This window comes from Struthio camelus, chromosome 12 (genome assembly GCF_040807025.1).
Source record: "Struthio camelus isolate bStrCam1 chromosome 12, bStrCam1.hap1, whole genome shotgun sequence".
In the NCBI taxonomy this organism is placed as follows: domain Eukaryota; kingdom Metazoa; phylum Chordata; class Aves; order Struthioniformes; family Struthionidae; genus Struthio; species Struthio camelus.
In genome coordinates, this window is record NC_090953.1 from 21,260,497 (window position 1) to 21,284,529 (window position 24,033).

Here is a 24,033-nt window from a genome sequence, read left to right on the forward strand (position 1 = left end):
CAACACATGTTTACATTCCTTATTACTCAAAAACAATCTATTTCAAAATGCAGAATTCAAGTTACTACAGGCACACAAAATTAAAATAATTTAATTTGGTTTTCATTTAAGTTGCTGCTTTTTTCAAAGCTGCCCGACTGTGTTAATTGACTAAACATTCAAATAACAGCAAACAGTAAGAAAGTACTACAGTACACAGAAGCACACTGAAACTCACTGAATAAGAATTATATGAAGTAAAAAAACCTAATGGATGGGGACTCACACTTATATGTCTAGAAATATGTTTGTGGTTGCATCTCTAAATAGGCATTCTTTACTATAAGTATCTAACGCAGAATACAGCTCCGTGTACCACATCCTCTAGGTGCAACATTTTGAGGCATACTCTCTGGATTTGAAAATTAAAAAGATGAACCTAAGTGAGGAAAAAAAAAGGCGGGGGCGGAAGCTCACATCAGGGGAAAATATTGATGTACCCATCACCCCTCATGGCAAAAGTTCTACGAAAGGTTTTTTTTTTTTTTTTTTTTTTTTTTTAAAACAGGAACGAAAAGTTGACTAGTTCAGAACTAACTGAAAAACAGCAAGGAACAAGACACTCAGATGATCATATGACTGAAGCAGGAATACAGCTGTGGTGTTTCTGACTAGACACAATAAATGGAGGAACAAGGCAATTAGATCAAAGATTGCCCCGAGTGGCTAAGATGTAACTGAGTAAAAAGACAAAAGCTTTCCTTCCACACTCACCTGTAAGGCCACAGAAAGAACATATAGTATCAGTAGATTTTCTACTGCTTGTTTTCCTCATTGCAATGTATGAACAGGACGAACTTTCATATCATAAATCGGACGATAACCAACAGTGGGATTAAATCATTATGGAAAAAAGAATTGAATTTGGAATAGTGAGTTACGGAATTTAATAAACAGAAATCCTAAAGTGAACCAACCCACTCCAGAGGGAATTACTCTTCTTGTCTGCCACAAAAGAACCACTCACTGACACCTTACGCGCAGGACATTCTTTGACAACTCTGGAAGGATCGAATACTTGGCAGAGATTGCTGATTGCACTGGGGGAAAGCAGGAGGGGAGCAAGGAGAAAGAGGCACATTCACACACTACAGACATTTCTGAGAGCTGAAAAATCTGATGAGTCTCTCACTACATTAACAATTGACTAAATTGTCATTAGAATACCAGAGCTGGTTGAAAAGCAACACAGAATCATCCTCTGCTGCTTCAGTGTGGGACCGACTCGCTTCTGGAAGAAAATAAAAGTAATGTCCCAAGTCTCCCTTAATAAAGGGGAGATTTGACTGACCTGAATTTTCTTGGAGCATAACCACTCCAAATGGATCTGACAAAGAAAACAGTGATTCCTAGCCATTCTTGTCTGAAGAATTTTCTAATATTTCAAGTGAAAGTTGATTAGCCTTCCAACTACATGCTGAGAGTTGTGGTTGTCTACTTCCGCAGATTTCCATAAGGAATTTTCCTGAAGATAGCAGATAGGCTGACATCAAAAGTGTCAGCAGCTTCAACAGATCAAGGTAGTACTTTGGGAACCAACCTTTAGAATTTGTTACGGTATGGGTGTCTTTGGCTCCTGGCACACTTTGCAGGGTTCAGAGTGATCAGGAGCCAGTCCTCAGAGGTAAAAGGCCCTATGCTAGCCGGATGAACCTTGAGAAGTGGAGGAGAAGGATGCGATCTTGGGAACTCTGTGGGCCAGGTGTTTTCCCTCCTTATTGAACACTGGGCATATTTGCCCTAGGAACAGGGTATATTAGGTAACCCATAACCACATACTGGATACCATTTATACTCAGTTATTTACATTTTGATACATACGTGTAACTACACAGACACAAGACTTGCAGCCAGACATTTAATCCCACTTTAACATCTGTCATGCTTCACCCCTATGTCCAAATCAAAGAATCTAGCTGGAGAACATGTCTGTAGCACTGAGAGAGGACTTCTGTTTTCCTCAGAGCTGAAGATAAATTAACCCTACAAAACTTCAGCCAGAAACATCATGTGTGGTCAAGGTTGTGCTGCAAGCAGGGTGGTTAAATTCTAGTAAGCTCATTAAGAAGAGATGGGATCTCCTCATGCCCATATATTGAGGAGATTTGTTTTAGAGAAAATTTCCTGTTAAGCCTTCACAATAGCACAGCCTACAGGAAAAACAACGGTGACAGAAGGAAATCTCTTCCAAAAACAAACAAACAGGCTTCCAAATTAGTACTGCTTGTCAACTTTCTTCACACAGTTTAGGGAGATACACGTTGGAGGACAAATGTTTTCCAGGGACTGCTGTAGACTGATATCTCACTGTAGTTTCAAGTCCACACAACAAGAAATACGATTAAATTTGTTTCCCTTCAAATTAAATAATAAACATTCAACTGAAAGAAATGAGAAGTGGTTCCTGTGGTACTGTAAGACTTCACTTTTTTTCCGCCACATAGCTATGCCAACCTAACATTTAATCCAGCAACAATTTGAAAAGCGCAGCTGTAAGTTCCTTAAGCAATAATGGTCTCCATTTCTACAAAAAAAAAAAAGTAACAAGAAAAAATGTAATTGGGGAAATGTTTCTCATGCATACTTCTGTTGTAACGCACCACTATCTTCTTCACTTTTAAATTAGAGATCTCTAGCACCCCATGGCATGCACATTTCCTTCATTTCCTTGTCTCTCCTATAGAGGCATAACACCTTCCAGTCAAAAGCAGGTCATATGTGGAAGTCCTAGGGGCACAAGACAAACGTCCCTATGGAAAGACATCTCAGAGAAGACTAATAATTAAAAATAAGCTGCTTATTTCTCATTTAAATGTCCAATGGTTGTTTCACAGGGGAATCCACCTTCAGTGGTATTTAGAAATCCAGCTGCAGAACATCTTTAAGAACAATGCTGCAGCCTTCTTTAGTCATCTCGTTGCAATGGCTTACTTGCCATAAATAGGAGACTAGGGTTCTTCTAATCCTCCAGTTCTTAACCAGTGTAGAAAATTTAAACACAGATTGCTCATTTTGATGGAAATCCTTAATCTGTTTTGCCAACAACTTTGGATGGAGCACAGCAGAATAACAATACGCTGTAAGAACTTAAGATTCCTCCTATTCTCCGAGCTGAGGTAACTATGAACATAAATGTCCCCTTCATTAGATCATATAAAGGCATGTCAGAACAACAAAGATGAGACTGAAGGGGTTTTACCAGTCAGAACACCCTTAGTAAGCGCTTCAGACTCTCTCATACTTCAGAGCGCTGCCTATGTTACAACTGCAATTTACATCCTAACCAAACACAGGGACACGCTTCAGCTCTAGAAGATCAACTAGGATTACAAAGACCAGACATTTCATATGGAATCAAAGACCTTAAACAGAACCAAGTGGAATATCTTGTCCACTTGATCACACAGATCTTTGTAGATCTTCTGACACTGATGTAAGTGTCAGGAATGTGTCCCAGGAAACGCACCCTACGTTTACTGTCTGTGTCTAGTATGGGTCATCAACTAAAATACAGCCATATCGTCTGGCAGGAGTAGGAAATTTTCATTAGTGTATGCTGTTCAACCTCCAGTTGCAAATACCAGACTAAACAAAATCTGCAATACTCCTGAAATGCAAAAGCCATTCCAAGGATTGCTGAGATACCAGAGCTACTAACTTGCAAAATACTGTACCTTTTACTGAAAATGATTCTGATGTACAATGCAAGAATCAGCAACTTCCTGTATGATGAGTATGAGGAAGCAAACATCATGAGACAGGAAAATAAGCCCTCCAGTGCCAGCTAGCAGAAGATAGTGTCACAGAGTTCATTTTCAGTTTGCAAACGAGCTATTTGAGCTTCTTTAGGTTCAGGATAGATCAGCTGCCCCTATCCCCATTTCTCCTCAGTGTTACATACATTGGTGTAGAACCTTTTTGTATAATAAAAAGGTGCTTCTTTTGACTGGCTGGCTGATAAGGTCTACTCTTGCATTACTCCTTATTTCCTGTAGCCCATGACCAAAATAACTTACTCAGTCTAACCAGCAGTTCAGCAGCTATAATCCATAAGATATGGTATATCTCAAGATCCAAGCCAGGATGATTTCCTGGAGTACTTTTAGGATGTAAAAGAGAGAGAGTACAGAGCTGTAAAGGTATACGTATAAGATTAACAACAATACTGAAAATGGTAGTTTCAAAGAACGCCCTGCGGATCAGGGCACTCACTGAGACTCTATCAGATCTCCTAACACTGAGAATGCTAACAGATGGGGTACTGTCACAATAAGAACAGCTCTTGCTTGCTGAACTGGTTCAACTGAATAGCCACATACAAGGAATTCATTTCCATATTATTTCATAAATTTAAGCGTTACGAGTTTTGTCACTGATATAGTTTACTTTACAATTCCACCAAAAGGCTTTTAAAAACCAAGCAACCTTTCAGTACCTTGCTTAAGAATGAAGGTTATTAAAAGAGAACTCGCAAGTTACCCAATGGTATCCAGGCTTCCCTAACTCAAACATATCACAACCCACTGCAACTCCTGTTAAACTTTTCCCAAAATTTTAGCAGAAATCATGCAACAGAAATTATTCACAATTCTAGCAAAGACTGTGTGTTGCTGAGAGAGAAGTGAGACTCCATGGTAAAATGGCTCTGTACAAACATAGTCTTTGCTCCGTCACCTTCTGTGAAGAAGCTCATTGAGATTCTCCAGAATGAGGCAGCAACAACAAGCAGTACAAAAGCTAAAAATCTGATTTATATTGGAGTAATGGGAGGAGCGGTTGTTTGATTCTGTAGGTGTGCTGGTGTTGAGATGGTGCACAAATTAAGCCTTATTTTCTGGATTAGAACTGAATATGCAAGTACATTTTATGGGAAAATTTCATTGCTAGCACAAGCGTAGATAACTCCGCTTGACCCTGAACTTCTCTGCCAGGGTTTCCTTGCTAAATTCAAGTGAGTGAAATTAGAATGAAAGTTCCTGATTTACTTGAACTCATGGAAATCCTCACTTGCTTCAAAAGAACATCACAATTCTAGAGACTGGAAGAAATAGTTATAACCTAGGAAATACCATAAGCAAGCCACTGAGCAATAGATCCTAGCACAATAAAGCGCAGGTAATACTTATACAGAATGTTGTTTTTAAACACTCCCTTTTAATATCCTGATTGTCATTTTTGTATTGTATTTAACTGCAAATGACATTTTAATCTAAGACTTATTAACGTTTATTCAGATCAATACTCACTAGGTAACAACAAAAAATACTTACCCCTCTTTCTATGTGATGACGCCAAATCCAAATCAACATTTCGTCGTCCGCTCTAGATTAAAAGATTAATAAGGCTTCATGTCTTTAAGCGAATAACAAAAAAGATCCCCAAGATTAAGCACTGAAAAGCTTAGGAAAGTCAAAATAAAGTGAGATTAAATAGCAAATTTTCTTCATTAGAACAATCTAAGTTAATGAAAATAACATACAAAAGCACAAAATACTACTCAAGAAAAACCTTACTTACTGTAAATAACTGCCATAAATAAAAGCAGCAGGGAACCAACAAAACATCATTAAACATATTCCAAATTATGGTGTACTAAAGAACCAATTACATAAATCCTTTATGGGAAATGAGATTAAAAAAAAAAAAAGAAAAAACACATACATACAACAACTTTTTAAAATACACGTGGTGCCTAACATTTGCTTGTTTAACATGCATCTCTTACCCATAAAAATAAGAAAGTTAACAGAACTACAGTAATTTCAATAATTGCAATTGCTTTTTTTACCACAATTACTTTCTCTTAACAGTACTGGTTATCGGCAGTGACTTTCTCTATACTGAAACACAATGACACTAAACATGACAAACGTTTAACATGAATTCCCACCTGGAAAATATATCTATAATCTCTAAATATGTAATGCTAATTTACCTACCAGTGAATAACCTTCTTCATCCGATTCTGGCTGAGATAAATCAGATTCACTTCTTGACTTAATCAGTCTATAGCTTGAGTTTACATGGACTGAGCGACTCTCTGCAGTAAGACTTTCACTCCTGCCTCATATGCACACACACAAAAAATACTTATATTAGTCAAAAGTAACAGTTAATAGTCAAATTCAGCAGGTACCACAGGTTTTTGGGAGGGAGAGGACTATCACAGAACATCACAAGGCTACACCACAGAGGGGAAAAAAAGTGCTCTGATGGCTTCAGTTATTACGCTGTTTAGTAAACTTTGTTACTTCTTCACACCCTTACCGGCCAACTGAACCGCTGGCAGCCTCAAATGACTGATCACTCAAGTGCCTTTTAAGTAATCTACAGAGTATGCCTATGTATTTTTTTCTGAGATCAGAGGACAAGAAAATAAGAGATAGAGTAAGTGGGTGAAAAAGGACTTCACTTCTTAAAAATCCACCCATAAAACACATCCTGGAGATGGAAGCCACTTTGACAATGACAGAGGCAGCTACCCATGCTTTAGGGACTAGATTTTCAACAAGGAGGCAAAAAGAATAAAAGGGTACTGAAAATAAATAATCCCTTTCTGAACTTTCCATTAAAATCTTCATTGTAAATACAATTGAAAAATGTCAGAACAGTGTTTCACTAAATTAAAATCTTAAGTAGTGTCAGAAGCTCAAAAGTAGCAACAGCTACCAAGAGTTGGACCCAAATAAATCAAATTTAATAATTCCTGTGTTATAACCTAATATACACATATACAAAGATTTTTGGGATAAAAATTAAAATGGATCAAGTTTAAAACAACACTACGTTACCAAGAATATCCTAGGTTATAAAAATTAAAATATTTTCTAAAAATATAGTGTAATATTTATACTTTTTAAATGATATACTTCTCCCATTCAATGAACTATCTAGCTTTATTTTGTTATTCTCCTGCACCCAGCAAAAATGTCTTGCATATGCCAAAGATATTAGAAATTAATCATGAATGACACTTTTTCATAATAAGTTTTGCAATTTTCACTTTCAAACATATCCTACATTTTTTTTATCCAAGAAGTCTATGTTTAGTCACTATTCTATCTTCGCTAAGGCTCAAGAAAATACAATTCCAGTAATAAAAAACCCAAACATAAATCAGATTGCGAAAAAATAAGGAAATTTTTAATTGCATCAAATTATCTGTACCCCAGAATAACTGGACTTCATTATAACTTGTCCTCATTGCTAAGCCCAACTTTGAGAAATAAATACGGTCTTCACAAAATAAAATCCCCTCAAACTCTTTTCAAAGTTTTGTCAGTGTGGGCAAAAAAAACTGAGACAAAACGCTATTCTTAACAAAACATCAACATTGCTCCAGGCAAAAATCCTCCTCTAAAAAGATTCCTAAAAATCCTTAGAGGAAAGCTGAGGTTATTTAATCCATCATAAAGGAAGCACAGAAGACCGAACAACCTCTAAGTAATTAGCGAATCCCACCTCGTCATGAGTCCACTCCCCTCAGGAGTGCTAGATGGAGGTTGCTGTAACTGTCCATCCTCCCTTCGCTTCTGGAGCTCCTCAATAACAGGGCTTACTCCTAAGATTAACAAGGCACATCTGTGGATCACAGAGTTGCACGCAGCAGTATACACATCTTGACCTTCTGTCAGATCAGTGCTGATTCTTCGCTCCTGCTGAGACTGAGGAGGTTGATCATCAAGTCTAGTCCCTGTCCCAGTGTTTATCCTATCTCGATCCCGACTGCGAGCTACTTCACGGGCTGATAAGAAACACTGAAATATTTCTGTAACAAGCAACACAAAAAGAAGGTCTTAACTTTTAGACCAAGCTCCAAAGAACAAAGTATTCATCTATAGCTTAGGCCAAAAACTGCTCCACTAGAAAGGACAAATATTTTTCCAGCAGTGAAAGAATACATTAAAAATACAAAGCTACAAAAGAAGTCACACAAGCAGGTTAAATTAAGCATTAACGCAACGTTACGTTTAAAACAAAGAGGACAAATACAACTTGAAAGAACACTAAACACTTATCAGTATCTTATTGCAATCCAATTCCTGTTTGAACTGCATCAAAGAGAGAGATTATTAGGTAGTGAGCCTTTAAATCTGTATTCCAGAGAACAGCACATCTGTAATTCAATACTGAAACAGTACAATGAAGATACTATCAAAAATTTTAGCCTTCACTTTGCTTAATTCCACTTTTGTGTCACGTTGTAGATTCTTCCAAAGAAGCTGCATGCGAGACTGCATCATCTCTGCCCAAAGACTTAAAGTTCTCATGCACGCACGGATTGTTTGTTTTAGAAGGTTCAGTTCCCCTTTGGAGAGGCGAAGGCGAATCCACACACTTCCTCCATTGCTGTTAGCAGTTGGAATCAGCAAGACATCAAGGACACAAAACAGACTCTGCATGCCGGAATCTTCTCCTTAGTGATCCCCAGTAAGAGAGTTATCTCCCTACTTACGTGTGCATGTAACACTGTTTAATGGCTAGAATTTTCTGGATACATTTCCTTTATTCCACCCAGAAACCTTGTCGGTGTAGAACTTGAGAACACCGACCGTGATGAGCAAATAACAAGCAGCAAAAGCATGTTGGATCTACTGAGCAGGGAACACATGCGCACACCTTCTGGAAACATAAATCATATTCTGCATGTGCACTTCAACTATATAGTACAATTTCAGTAAAGTCTAACGCATTGTGGATATAATGACACATAATACACAAACTAAAGTTGTAACATACATTTTGCTCTACAAGATCCCAAATAGGAATTTGGGAGTCCTAATGGGGAATATAAGCACTGCCAGCAAAGTGAGTGATGGCAGCAAAGAGTGGAAAGAGAAAACGGTATTTGGAAGAACAGTGGTTGGGGTCGGGGGGCAGGATTAAATATCTATGGAAAATATTTCAAGTCACCCAATTTCATTTTTTTTAGGTTATATACATTCACTAATAATAATTCACTAATACATACACTAATTTTCCAAGGCTAACATGTTTTCCAGCTCTGAGAATGTTGAGGTAACAATAGAAAAAACAACTAGGTATGACTGGATAACGCTCGACTAAAATAGGAAAAATTAAGTGTTAACTTCCCCACTGACCCCAATTACAAGCCCAAGCCAGCCACCTTTTCCAAGAAATCTTTTAAAGGGTTAAGCAAGTTGTTTAGAAAACCCGTAAGAAAATACTGTTACAAAATATTGTTACGAATACTCAACTTCAACTAAAAGCCTAAATAAATAATTTAAAAAAAATCAAAAATATATTCAATGACACAAGTGAATTCCAACCCAGCCAGTTCACTGTTACGAACAATCGAACAATTTTGTTCAACAGCGAACAATTTTGCTTCCAAGCTTCAGAATAAGATAACCCTTCAGGCTATTATACACAAGATTGTTTAACACTTGCAAACATAGTAATAAATTGCATATATGCACACTGATGGCAACTCAGAGATGTATTAAATGGAAGTTCAAAGAAAAGAATATGAAACCTGTTAGTCTTGTAGCTGGTATGTATAAGAAGTGTTGATTTATGTCAGATGCCCTGAGAATTGCCCACACAGGCAGTCCGTTTGCCTAGTATTCACATTCCTTGTGTCAAGGCTCTCCTGACCCAAAAAGGGTCCGTTTTATAAAAATAAACTGTTAACAATGCTTATCCAGACAAAACTTTCAGAATCCTTTCAAACATTTCCCCATTTTCCCTTTGACAGGAAAATTTACTGTTCTTCTAAAGCATATTGCAACATTCACACATGTAACTAGTACTTACTACCAGCTGTCATAACTTCATGTTCTCTTTCCTCTTCTTCATCTTCTTGTTCTGGGTGTCCTTCTTCTCTGTCTCGTTCTGCCTGCTCCTCCATTTCCGCTTCTTCATCAATTGTACGAGTAAAAGAATGTTCTTGAGTATCAACATCAGCAGATTCCTGGTTATCTAACATCTTGATTAAAGAAACAAAAAACACTACAGTGAAATTACTTCTCGCTAAAATAAAAACTGAACATAATAGGACATAAGGCATTAAAAAACGTTTTTCTTCGCTATCCAAAGGCACTTCAGATGTTGGGTGAAATACACAACAAACAAGGTAGCTGCTTATGTTCAAAGTTGGGAAATTTAAGTTTCCTTTAGCAACTGTTATTCAAATTATTTGTGGAAAGATACTGTCTCCTTGCAAACTCGTGTGTCAAACTTTCGACACTTCAGCATCAAATGCTTTAGCAACCACTGGATGTTACCCCAACACAGCTACCCAATCTACATCTAGACTTCAGAGTCCTGCGGTATAGCATAATCATGCTATGCTTACTCCTAAAATTAGGCTTCAGACTGTGCTTTGTTCAATTATTGTCAATAATTTGCTTAAATCGACTTGTTACCACGTCTACTACAGATTAATAGCCCTTTAACTATGTATTCAATATTTGCATTTCAAAAATCCTGAAAACTTTTGAATAAAAAAAAAAATCCTGCAACATACATGAAATTAACATGTGAGTATGTTGACTTATGTACTGAATTCATCCGTTACTTTTCATTATGTAATATTTTCTTAACCCACAGTAAACCCTGAAGAACTGAAAATAAGATTTCCACTCTTACCCATCTGTCTCTTGAGGACGATCTCGTCTGAATAAGCTCCATGTTCTTGCAAGCAAGCAAGCGACTTCGAACTTTATATACACAACGGTATACTTCTGCCAAGGCTTTGCCAGGCTGGTACCTACAAAGAGAAGAGACCCAAAACTCAAAAGATCATATAAACTTTATGTTAAAAATTGTAACTGAGCTTTTAAAGACAGCTCTCACCTGCTCTCACCACAGGCTTGACTAAGCAAACTTGTATGTTTCAGAAGAGCGGCAAGAACAAATCTGGACACAGTATCTAGTAGTGATTCATTACTTAAAGTTGCAGTATCCCAATCTGAAAATAGAAAGGATTCCTCAAAACTGGCCATCGTTTCCAACAATAAATGCATTTTCAATGACATAATGAAAAAAAATCTTCTCTCATTTACATCTTCCAATTTATAAGCAGACTTCATGTTTAAGAAATAAATTTAACATCAATAATTCACGCATATACTGCTTCAGAGACACATGTATTTTGGTCTACTCAAGGCACTCGTGCCTTGTAGCCAGCCAAGGCGCTGCATGCAAACTGGCCAGACAGTGAGTCAAAGAGAGATGACAACTGCTAAACTTAGGCTGCAACCTCTTTTTCAAGCAAACATACTGAATTGAATTGCTTTCCTTTAGCCAGCCACCGATATACGTGAAACTTGTACAAAAACAGTATCTTGGAGACCTCCTGCTCTCTTATAAGAGGCTGAAACCGGACTCAGAAATTATTACACAGACTAACTTATGATTTAAAAAGCCTCATCTCCAACAGTCGGAAGCCAACTACCGACTTTAACAGGGCTTAAGCACAACCTTCACTGCTAATATTAACAAGACATTTTCAGGTCTCAAATATCAAATATCAGGTTTCTTGTATTTCCAGAAACAGGTAACTTTCATATCAAAGAAAAACATTTCCCCACTTTAAAAAAGGGCCATTATAAAAACAATGCTGTTCCACCACAAAACAACCTTACTGCCAAGGAAGCCTCCATAAAGTGTCACAGTTTTCCCTGAAACAAACAAAAAAGCTTTCTACCTACATAAACATTTTTATAAAAATATTTTTCTTATGAAGCATTACTTATGAATACTGGTAAACTGCTTTGGAAATCACAAAGACCTATGTGGCCTCGCAAGTGTTTGGAGCTTGGTGTAACACACCTGCTCCCCAGCAAGTCTTTGCATTTGACGCTATGCTAATCATCACCGTACAACCTTCGGTCAGCCTGCGTTGCAAACAGAGCAGGACTATACCTACTTCTAAAATGTTAAATTCCATACCCCAAATAGTACAGATTAGCCCATTCATCTCAGATTATGCAACTAGCCAAACCAGCAGTTTTTTTTTTTACTGGAATTCCTACTGGCAACAGAGTTCTCTGTTTTTTTTCTGAACAGGCACACAACACCGTATACTGTCTTCTTGGTCTGGCCTTGCTTGGCCAGAGCTTAAGCAAATGATCTTTGTCTCCAGCAGAGGCAGAGAGAGCATGCTGCAACTACAGCATGACAGCACTGCTGAGTGCATCTCCTTTAAAAGGGGACCTGGGAGTCAGGATGGGAATCTGGATTACAGACGATAAGTATGAAGAACCATTAACAGTGTGTGTAATGCCTGCCTCTCAAGAGACTGGAAAACACAGGATCACTTTCCCCTTGGTCCTGTTCCCAATATATTTTGTGCGTTACTTTGCCTTCCCCGTTCCCCCCCACCACCTCCCATCAATTTTTCTTTTTAACTGCAAGTTTCAGCCTGCTCTGCTAAGAAAACCATGCAGCAGAAACACAACCACCTGAGCCAGCAAACAAGATTCTCTTTTTTTCTAATTTGGAGGGAAGAAGAATACTGAACTGCATGTTTGTCTGACACTAGAAGAATCCATACCAAAAGCAAATACAGAAAAGGGAAGAGACACACCTTGGAACACGACACTAGAATAAGTTTATCATGTCACAGAATTAAAAGCTGTTGCCAAAGAAAACATAGTACTCTGCTAGGCATGTAGTCAAAGCACGTAATATAATTTTAACATTTATATCTTTCCAGCATCTTACCTTTACTAACAGCATAGTCTTGCATACTGATCCAGAGGCTCCGTGCTGGCTCTTTTGTACAACCCAAGGCCAAATCAACATAGACAGTAATCTCAGGTCTCAGCTTATAATCAAACGGCTTCTGTTCCTCGTTTCCAGACAGGGCCACTTCTAATAAGGAGCTCATGCATTTGTCTAACAGAAGGGAAGTACTTAACGAATTAAACTCTGCAAATTTTGAGGCTTACACGCATCTATCTTTAACAGCTTATAAAACAACTTACTCTCTTCTTTTCATTCAAGGAAAACAAAACCAATAAGCCTCCTTGTTTGACTAAAATGTCAAAAGTTAGATAAGCAAAAGTGAGCCAATGTTACAATTTTGTAAAATGTATTTTCTTTACATACATCTACAATTTATGTAAAATGTATGAAGATCTAGGAGAAAGTGTTATCCAGCTCAGCTTCAATACCATAATTCTCTTATCATTAGTTCTAGCTGTTTTACAGTCATGTAGCTGCAATTATTGTATCTTCAAATACCCATCCTGTTCAAAGTACTGTCTCATAAGTAAGTCTAAAATGATCTACTCAGAACCTGTTCCTGGGCTTTATCCTCCTCCCTGTGAAGAACACGTTCCTTTCTTCTTTCCCCCCCCCCCCCCCCAATCAAAATTTCTCTTACTGCAACTTGTTACTGTTGCCTCTTGTCCTTTTGCCTTGCACCTTTCCAAAGGATCTGGCTCCACCTTGTTTGCAGATCTCCTTCAGGTCATGGAGGATTGCAGCTAGAACCTCCCTTACTCTTTTCTCGGTCAGGCTAAACAAACCCAGCTACCTCAGCCACTCCTCACCTCATGTACGGCAGCCCCTGACCATCTCAGCGGCACACCAATGCACTTGCTCCAGCTTGTCAAGATCTCTCTTGTACTGGAGGCCCCAAAACTGGATTTCGTACTCCAGAAAGAACCTCATGAGTGTCAAGTACAGGGAACAATGATTTCCCTGGACCTCTCTGGCTAGATGTAGGCTATTACAATCTAATACGTGGCTGGCCTTCATCTCTACAGGGTCACACTGCTGACATGTTCAAATTGCTCCCCACCAGGACTCCCCATCTTTTTGCTAAGAGACACCCTAGCTAGGCAGCCCCCCAACCAGTACTGTTGCATGGGGCTATTCCATTCCAGGTTCAAGACCTTGCATTGGTCTTTGGTGAATTTTCTGAAGTCCTGTAAGCCCATTCAGTTTGCTGAGGTTCCCCTGAAGGGCAGCCCTGCCCCACAGTAACAATCCCTCCAGCCTGGTGTCATCTTTGAACTCAGTGAAGGTTCTGCCCTATCATCCAGTTAATTGATGATGATCATGTTATTAACCCTGTATTTTAAAAAATTGACAGTTTTATTCTCTTCCTCAATTTGCTGACTCCCAGCTAAAACCTGCTGTCTGTAACTTGTCATACCAAAAACATCTTTTCTCATCTCAAGTCCCAAAACTGAAAAGAACAGCTCATTAAATAAATCCATATTTTTGTAACTCTCCTAAAGGTAGAGACATGTTTTGATTATTTCTCTTAGAAGATAAATGAAATTCAATCAATCATTGCAATACTGGGACTCCTACAACACATACATGGTGAACATTTAAATGTATTTCCTAGTCTATTTGACACAACTTCAGTTACTGCCACCTACCTTAAAACTGCTGATTTTGCTAAAAACCAACATTTAAGAAATATGCACAGCTGGATTCATCAACTTTAGAAAGCTAAAAATTGGATATTACGCTGTCTAACCATGCAACTCCCACAGCAAGTTGTGATTTAACCTTCTGAGCTTGAAATAAATTACATTAAAAAGCAATAAGATGTATTTCAAATCCACAAATATAGCAAGCTAATATTTGACAGCTTACCTAAGTGAGGAATATCCATTTCAACTCCATCACTGAAAAGTGGTGTTTTTAACCAATAGGCTGTATCTTGTTCCTCAGGGGACACTGGAGGTCCTTGAAGCATGCCACCAAGACACCGTCCAATAAGCAGAGCTACAGTTCTTTCTAGATCCACAAGCCACACCCAAGACTGGGCAGGCTGTGGTAAAGGTACTCCAGCAGGATCAATTAATTCAGGTCCACCTAAAAGTATTAGCAATGAACCGCCAAATGAGTCGGTCAACATTGCCCAGAGGTTAAAATCAATCCCCAAATCAGTAAAATTAATTGCAAATCTTATTCATGTTTGCCAGTTAACAGCAAATCTACCCCTCAGGCAACAGTCTGTAAACTGAAGAAATAGCAGTTAGGACCAACAGATCACTTAACACTAGAACGTCATCGCCAGCAGAAGCCATCACCATTTATGGCATGGCTATTCCTACTCAATGAAGTAAAGGCTCTTTTACATTTTGCCCAAGTGTACACCTTGCCCAATATATATTTCTCTGGGTATATCTGGGCAAACATGCATAGATAGATGACACAAGCAAGATTTTCTGCCTTCAAATTCATTACCATGAAGGACTGCAACAGCGCTCTTTTTCAAGTTGGTTCCTGATAAGAGTTTCTAGTATCTGCTTTCTTACCTCACCACGGGAGTCCATTGACTAACCTAACATCTCATTTGGGATTTTGCCATCCTTCTAATGTATATCCAATTATATCCTTACCGTCATTTATTCCTATAAGGAAAATTCCACAAGCTCACTACCATCTTTTTAGTGAGAAAACAGTCAGTTCAATTATGGCAAAATAAAGTATCAAGATTTTTTTGTTATTTTCCTTTCAGCCATTCTGTTTACCTGCAAATAGCATAGCAAAATATCTCTCTGTGAATTACTTATGGACGTTTGTTGTGAAATAACAATATCAATTTATCAGCATTAACTATTCCAAAAATCTTGTTGGGTCTTTCCTTTCACTACAAGATCTTTGGGAAAGACTCACAGTACAAGACTGTGTTGCTACTAATGGTTTAGTTCTGAGGTTTTTTTGCTCAGGATTTACATACTCCACTACAAGCATGCTCTTCATTGCATACTGGAAACAGCATTCTCAATAAGCAGAAAACTTTGCCAAAAATACTGATGGAAAATTCAGTAACTGGAAAATAAATGTTAACTTCCCCTAGGCCAGATTTCTGTCTCCCATTTTTGTATTTCATGAACACAGTAACTTTTGTTTGGTGTGGCTTGTTCAGAAAAGGTAACAAATAAGGCACATTTATTGACTTAAAGTTTTATAACACCACATAACAGAAAGTTAAAATAGTACTTGGACATGAAGGCAAATACTTCATAACAAAATTAGGGCATCTTTTACAAACGTATGACATTTTCTCCATGTATTATGACCTTGATGTTTTGGGTTCAATATATATTTTCCACACCTCTCTCATATTCCCACTCAAGTCAATACACATTCTGGGCTATTAGAATTAAGAATTTTGCCTGTAGCACAAATATTTTATAGCAACGGATGTTAAGACACTTAAAAATTCAAAGACGTTCCACTATAAAAAGTTTGTTTTTTTTTTTTCCAATCATTCTTCATTTTTCAGATTAAAAGTGTGCATTTATTATCCTTACCATGAAGTGGCCATTGTAATTCTTGATCTTCTAAAAGGGCTGCAGCAGGTAACAGTCTATTAAGACGATCTAAAGGTGGCAACAGATCTAGAAGGTAGCTCAACAAAGGCCGAGCTACTGACACTGGCAGTAACAACAGTGAGTTGACAATCTGAGAGAGCATACTACCAGCTGCAGACACATAAATTACATCTACAGGAAAAAAAAAAAAAGATTATAATTATATTCCAAGCACAACATAACACACAACAGAGAATTGCATAAAAATATCTCAGCTATCTCAAAATGTCTCAACTGCCTATACTGGACCAGAGGTCTTGTGTAATGATTATAAATCCATTCCATATTTTCCTTCTGTACTTTTCAGTAACTTAAAAAAATTACACTCTTAAAAACTAACATCTAAAACTAACAAAACCGACATGACTGCAGAGATGATATCCTCTCTACTCTGTACTTTTCCTATGTAAAAAGTGTTCTATCAAAAGCATGAACGAGATGTTATGCCAGCACAGGCAGTCAATCTCGTCTATTTGGGGAGGCGTGGGATGTCTACTTAACATAGATAAAGGGAAAATAACCAAATGTTTTAATTATTCAAATCTACACAAACAGTAACTGTCAGGTTAATTCGCCGCGCTAAGCCGATGGTGCCTTCATTACTGATCTTTCCACAACCATTTACCTCTCAGTTTTTCCCCAACACTGCCATTCCAAGAGCTTTCCTTAAGCAGTGTTGCAGAACGGGAATAGATATCTGTAGCATGAGGCAATAAAAGCTGAAGATGTTTGTGAAGCAGCGCCACACTGCTGGAATTCTAGAAGGAAACAAACAACCAAACATCATAATAATACAAACGTATTTAAGGGGTTCACTATTTCAAACATTCTAGCTTTCAAATACTTAGAAGATTTTCCATAGGAATCTTATCCCACTTCTATGTTCATGCATACTGAAAAATTTTTTTCCCTAAAAAAAAAATACAGATAAAGACACGCACCTCACTAACACTGTTGATGTGACAATAAGCCAGCAACTGTTTCTGCAGTGAACATAACAGTTCATGAAGATGAGCAGGCTGGCTGTTTTCTGATGATGAGGTACCCAGTAAAAATTTATCACTGTTTTTTTCCAGTTCTCCAAAGGCTTGATCCTATTTAGACAAAAGAAAAAAAAAAAACTCTGTCTTCAAATGTTCTAATACTTTGCGACTATCATAAAAGAATTTTTTCTTTTTGATCTTTAGCATTACATCTGTGGTTATGAAAGAAATCAGATAAAATCAAGTGGATCATGCAAACTGATTGCATTACAGTCATTGAGAATGTCACAGAAGTCACTGTGATAGCTGTCAAGAAATCATTTATATTCTAGAAAGAAAGGGTATTTTCAGGTGACAAAATATTTTTAGTTCAACTCAAAGAACTGGATAAAAGAACACTCTCTCTCTTCCTTCCCCTCCCCCAAATCACAGCATGCCAAAATAAGTACTACCCTTTTAGAATTTGTTGTGGCCTGATAAATAAGATTTTCAGGTTAGAATCCTTCCTTGCACAAATCTAGGATGGCAGTAAAAAGACTGGAAGGTAGAAGGCTGCTCTACTTCATTCTGAATTCTACTGGAAAAAAAACGTAGCTGCTTTCAAGCAGAAAGCTACATGTAGACGGCTCAGTGTAACGACCTTTGGAGGTCCACAGAAAAGAATTAAAAACTACCCACCTTGCTGCTAAGGAAATAGGGATACTAAGCCAGAGAAGTAAACACCTCTAATTTATTTTCTCTATTATATTTATTTGGCTAGTTGAATAACAAGATGCAAGAGTCAGTCACTTGCTCTTACATTCCTCTAAATTTTTCCATCAGTCTCCACTATTTTGCAACTAAGAGCAATAATCCATATGACACATACTAAGAAGGCTGACTTACACTTGCTGAAATACTATAAGGTAGTTTTCCCAAGTGACAAGTTAATTAAACAGACTCCCGTTCCTGGTGCCTGTCTATCTTTCTCAAGTGGCTGAGATTATATTGGCATAAAAGATTCTATATAAAAAAAATACTCATTTAATGCATTACATTCTATCTTCCAAACAATTCTGGAGCTGAAGTAACAGCAACAAAATATGTTAGCCCGATATGAAATCGGCTACATCTACGCAAGCCAGGGTAAACAAAAAATGCACCAGTAATAACACTGGATCCCTAATATTAGAGCTGGTAAACTAGTTTTAGTCCATTTCAGGAGACAAGTACATATGACACTGCTGTTTCAGATAAACTAAAAAGTAACATCATTTTATGAAAGTTTGGGGAAAAAAAACAAAAAAAACCTATTAACCCTCCAAAGCGTTCAAAATCCACTGACATTAAAAACAAAGACAAAAAAAAGTAAATACAAGGCCTAAACATACGGTATAGAATCCCAAATTTCTTAGAAGAGTCTTCATTAAAATTTCGGCTAGATGGGTATCCGGGTGACTGCTCTGGACAGCATATGTCTGATCAGACAGATTTCCATAGCTGATGCATAATGAGGAAGCTTCTGTGGCATCAGACGGTGAGCTATAGCCAAGCAAAGAAGCTACATGGGTGTGATCTTGTAAGCTTGTCAGAATAATATCCAATTGCATTCTCTAAAGAAAAATATTCAGACACGAAAAAAATTTCTTGTTAATGAAGACAAAGTAATGAGCTGACAGGAAAAATCATCAAGCATTGTTAAACAATAAAAAAATTTTCTAGTGACACATGGAAATAGCTGAAGGACTTTACCAACAAAATCCAGTTTTTCTGCAGATTTTCAGCATTAGAGAATAGATCAATATATTGAATTAGACAACCATGCCTAGCAAAAATCTACCTGAAATTCAGAGATAGATCAGATCCTTGATCAAATGCTTTATTCAGATTGTTCTAATTATCTTTTTCCCTCCGATTATGCTAATCTATGCATAGGAAGAAGGAAAGGGGTAAACAGCAGGCTAGGCAAAGATTAGATCAAGAGAGGTAGCAGATGCAGGGTAATGATCTTCAACTTTAGCAGGGTTCCCCACTCTTGCTAGTTCCTGAAAAAACTAACCTTGTTCTACCCTAGTAATTGTCAGGCTTTTTAGTTCGGACCAGTACTAATCTTCAGAAATTTTCAGAAAATTAGAATCAGAAGATTTTTCTTCATAGTTTTAACATCCGTGTAAACCAGTCTATTCAATGGTATATAGAATGGGAGACTTGACTAGGATCCTGTGTATACAGAACTGAGTAATAGTTACTCTCATTATTTAATCTGAGACTATCGTTAACACTTCAGCTGCTACTGACATCAAGACAGGAACAGAAGCTGCTTGAACTTCTTTCCTTCCATTTTCTCAATGAGGTGTGCAAAAAGAATATTCCAACAGGATGGCTGTATTGGAATGTTTGCTGAGTGACAGTACACCACTGCAGGAAGAAGCCACGGGTTGACTTTCCTTTTTACATGACAGCATGTAAGTAAATGTTGGGTTGTGGGGAGGAGAGAAGGGGAGCGAGCAATGCTTAGCCTGCAGCATAGGACACTTCCCAACATATCACTGAAGCAAATTCTTACTTATATATCATTTGCAAATGTACGCTCAACTCTACCATTGCGGTGAGAGGCATGATCATGAATTAAGAAAGAGCAGACATCTATATCCACTGCTGAGGTACTCTCTAGATTTGGACTGAGCACAGAGTAGCAAGTAAAAAGCTTCACGTTCTACATATTACTCAGCCCTAACTTGCTGGAGGATACTGGGCAAGACTCCTAACCTGCCTTAATTTATGTTCAAGAGAAAAAAAAGAAGCATCATAATCATCTTTGCAAAGTACTCTGAAATCCACGTGTGAAAAGCATTACACAGAAAACAGTCAAATTTCTGTTACCAAGATTTGTTTGATTTGGCTACTGTTCAACTAACCAACCTTCAAACTTGTCTAGATGCTCTAACACCGTGATTCCTAACCTTTTTATAGTCAAGCTTCACTTGAGAAAACGTGCTCCTTACTTCACCGGATCGTGGCTGAGGCAGGCTACAGAGTTTGTTAGTCGGGCTTCATGCTGCATTCCGCCTAAAACGTGCTTGCACTCTGCAAATGCGGGTCACCTCACTGTTCAGAAACCCCTCTTCTAGCAGCAAATCACAGACAATTGCTTGCTTTCAAAGCACGACATATTTTTACTTGACCTTACCTGCCCTTTTGATAAGCTCTCCCATCTATCTGGACCTTGGGGTAGGAGAGAATGTAGTAATTCCATTCTCTCTCGCAATGGAGGAAGTAGCATAGTTGCTCCTACTGAGAGAGTCTCAATTACAACCTAAAATTAGAGTAACGGGAAAATACCTCAATTTGGTACGGAAAGAAAAAGCATCAGCTCATAGCATTATATCCAAAACATCCATATTTAAGGGAAGAATTGTAACACATTATAGCATTGTTTTTATTAAAAGATACAAAGATACAGGGTATGTTGTAGAAGTGAAGTGAGGCAAACACACTGTCAAAAGAATAAAAACTCTGTTAGATGAAACTGTAATCACAGTAAACCTTTTTTGAAAATTACACTAAACTAAATCCCTGCATTAGGCAAATTGGTCTCATTTTTCAAGGGTCACCATACAGTAAATAATATGAATAGGTGGTTCTCCCTGATAGGTATCTGAACAATTCTTCCTATATTAGGAATTCACATTTCCCATAGATCTACAATATAAATTTCATAGCTCTGTCCTGCTGTTTTCCCACACCTGCTTTAGACTTGTGATATTAAGTGCTATGCTCTACAACTTTAACTCCATAGATTTCTTACCACCGATTCCCACTGAGAGAATAATTGTCTATTTCTTTATTGGAGCCATCAATAAATATTAAATTTAAAAAGCTGTTGTCTTGGGCATAGACTCTATATACTACAGTGGGAGGTTCTGTATCATTTAAACACACTGTAAAAGCTCTTTGACTATTTGTTACTTTTCTTCTCAAGCAAACTGCACAGCACCTTTCCTTCAAAGTTGTGGAAAAGGTTACATAAAAGCTTGATGCTGTCAAAGCAGCATCATGCCAGCTCAAGTACCTGTAATTACTACTTGTTTCCATAATCTATTTTATATTTCTTACTCATGCTAATTTTCCCACATTCTAAAATTTTTAGGCTCTTTACTAGAAATAATAATTAAAATGATGAGGAAAAAAAGCAGCATACAGAAATTCTTATGCAAACATTTTCCTCTGCTTCTGTGCAGAGATACCATATACTTATATCATACAAAATACTTATACCATAAACTTTAACCAGTAAAAATGGTAAGTCAGAATCAATTTCACCACTGTCACCTTTAAAAAGTCAGACTGAGAAATTTTTAAATACACATTAAAAAAAAAAAAAAAAGTAGTAGAATTTTCACACGTAAAAAACCCAGCATTACTTACTTCCTGAATTTCATCTGGGACAGAAGAGTCCATCAGCCTAAACAACAAATTTCGAAGAGGACCAGCCTGCCGGCCAAGAATGCTAGTAGCTACACCTCCAGCCAATGCAAGTGCAAGATGATTAGAAAGCAGCTTCAGGCACAATTTAAGAAAATTGTGATGTTCCCTGCAAAAAGAAACACATCATTTAATCTTTTCCTGCTATTAGTCTTACTCCTTTTCACTTAGTTGTGCACTATGATATTCTCTCACGTTTTATTTTGCAGGCCAGAAAGATAAGCAGATAAGAACTAGGTTTTTAAAAAAATTCCCCTGAAAATCAACTGCCAGCCTGCTTAATGAAAACAAAAGCAGAGATCATAGAAAAAGTCTTTGTAGACAATGGTTTCCAGGGACGTTCAGTTTCAAAAGACAAAGTCCAATGAAATAAAGGGCAAAATCCTTCCAAAATAAATGGACAGACAGACAGATAACGATACTCTTCACATGAATGAAAAAACAAATCCTTAGAGAAGCAATAAATGTACTCTCAGAAGATTTACAGATAAAACATTGGATTAAGAAGGAAAAGTCCTGATATTAGTTTCCGGTCCCACTTCTTAGACAAAAAGAAAAAAAAGGAAATCTTGAAAAATCTTCCTTGTAGCAAAGGCAGAGTTTGTGAAGAAAAGATTCATAAGTAACTTTCACACTTGCCATTCACCTTGCACAAAGTCAGCGAAGAAACATTCATGCTTACAGATTTTATAGCGATATATTTAGAGTGTTACCTTTGGCATAAAAGATCCAATCTGAAAGCTATAACAGCAATTACTGATAATTTGCCAAGAGGCTGCTTTAGTCAAGATGGTACTATCAAGATGGGCTTGGTTTTGTTCCATTTCATTTTCTGGATCTCCTTCCAGAAAAGAGAAATGGGTGGAAACGCATAAAGACTCCCAAAATGTGAAGGAAGGAAAACGCTCCCTACGTACCTAGATCAAATCTCTCTAGGAGAAGAATGACATGCCTTGCCTACTAACCTCACACGTTTGTGAGAAGCAACTTGCATTTTCAAAAATTAATATCTATTTTAAAAAAAAGAAATGGAACACACAGAATTGGACGTGAAATATCATCCCAGATGGTCCACTACTAGTCACTGCCTGTAACAGCAATAAATTGCTGAAACTGAAATACCACGCTACACTACTACCTTTCGAAGACAAATCAGTTCCTAGAACAACCGGACTGACTCCCCACAGTTTGGTCGTTCAGATGGAAAACAGTTACATTATTTGAAGACGTTAGCTTTTAAAACGCCTCTCATGCATTCTGAATTGCTCTTGCTTCTCTGGAGGAGATCAGACACCTTGAGGTACTAGAAGGCATTAGCTCACCCTCACATACTAAAAATGCTTGTAGAAAACTATCCCAACTCTTTAGACAGTAAGGCGGCACTGGGTTTTATCAGTGCACAGATTCCTACTCAAAGTGCAACGGCAACTATATATCTCCTGATTTGAGCACCATACCCGTTAGTCAATGACTTAATGTATGGACTGATGGATTATCTCTAAAGAATTTTCTTTCATCTAAGCTTAATAGTAAAGGAGAGTGAGTACGCACCCACTGAAACTGGTTCCAAGGTGAAGTAGTTAAATTTTTCTATATAATTAAAATGCATTTACTATTTCTGTGCATTGTTTCTGCTTTGTTTGTTTTAAAGGATAACTCTGAAAGAAAATATTTAATTCAGTGCATAATTAAAATAAATTCCAGACAAAAGATCCTGCTACAGCTTGAAGCACTGAAAAGTTCCTGTGCTATACAAACAAGCAAAATGCACCCGAAGGAGCAAAATAAAGCAAACTTCTGCTTGTTAAAGAAAACACTGACCAGGACCAAACCACACACCGCTCCTGTAAATAACATTAAAAAAAAAAAAAATCTAAAACAAATGCAAATGCTGTATATACCTTGATGAAGGAAAAGGAAGAGGGGGAATTTCACTGTTAATTTTATCACAGTAGCGCTCAAGAAAAGAACGAAGATGTGAAAAAGTACTTTCTTCAAGGTCTACGCAATATGGTCTGTGCCATGCCACAACTTGCCTGGAATCAAATATCAAAATAAGTTAACTATTAAAAACATTCTAATTTCTGTAACAAGCTAACAGTTTAAGTAGGTTAAGTGAGCACATGCTTGAATGAACCAATTTTTTTCTTAGGCCAAACTAATATGATTCAGGCAGACTAACTTCCTCATCCTTGCAGGTGTTTTCTGCTCTCTCTTCCGCGAAGGTCTTTACA

At 37.5% G+C, this 24,033-nt stretch overlaps 1 protein-coding gene across 7 annotated transcripts in view; it reads right to left on the reverse strand.

Annotated features, from left to right (window-relative positions):
• The window catches only part of HERC1 (HECT and RLD domain containing E3 ubiquitin protein ligase family member 1), a 138,138-nt gene that overhangs the window by 54,969 nt on the left and 59,136 nt on the right, over positions 1-24,033 (reverse strand). For all 7 annotated transcript variants that reach the window (XM_068958808.1, XM_068958809.1, XM_068958813.1 and 4 more), the window contains exons 11-25: positions 23,701-23,835; positions 21,743-21,908; positions 20,505-20,630; positions 18,706-18,927; positions 17,294-17,446; positions 16,978-17,110; positions 16,293-16,484; positions 14,623-14,844; positions 12,730-12,903; positions 10,858-10,972; positions 10,651-10,771; positions 9,817-9,988; positions 7,501-7,807; positions 5,979-6,099; positions 5,310-5,361 (exon numbers count right to left, since the gene is read on the reverse strand). In XM_068958808.1, the coding sequence (XP_068814909.1) occupies positions 5,310-5,361; positions 5,979-6,099; positions 7,501-7,807; positions 9,817-9,988; positions 10,651-10,771; positions 10,858-10,972; positions 12,730-12,903; positions 14,623-14,844; positions 16,293-16,484; positions 16,978-17,110; positions 17,294-17,446; positions 18,706-18,927; positions 20,505-20,630; positions 21,743-21,908; positions 23,701-23,835 (2,411 nt within the window). The remainder of the gene's footprint in view (positions 1-5,309; positions 5,362-5,978; positions 6,100-7,500; positions 7,808-9,816; positions 9,989-10,650; positions 10,772-10,857; positions 10,973-12,729; positions 12,904-14,622; positions 14,845-16,292; positions 16,485-16,977; positions 17,111-17,293; positions 17,447-18,705; positions 18,928-20,504; positions 20,631-21,742; positions 21,909-23,700; positions 23,836-24,033) is intronic.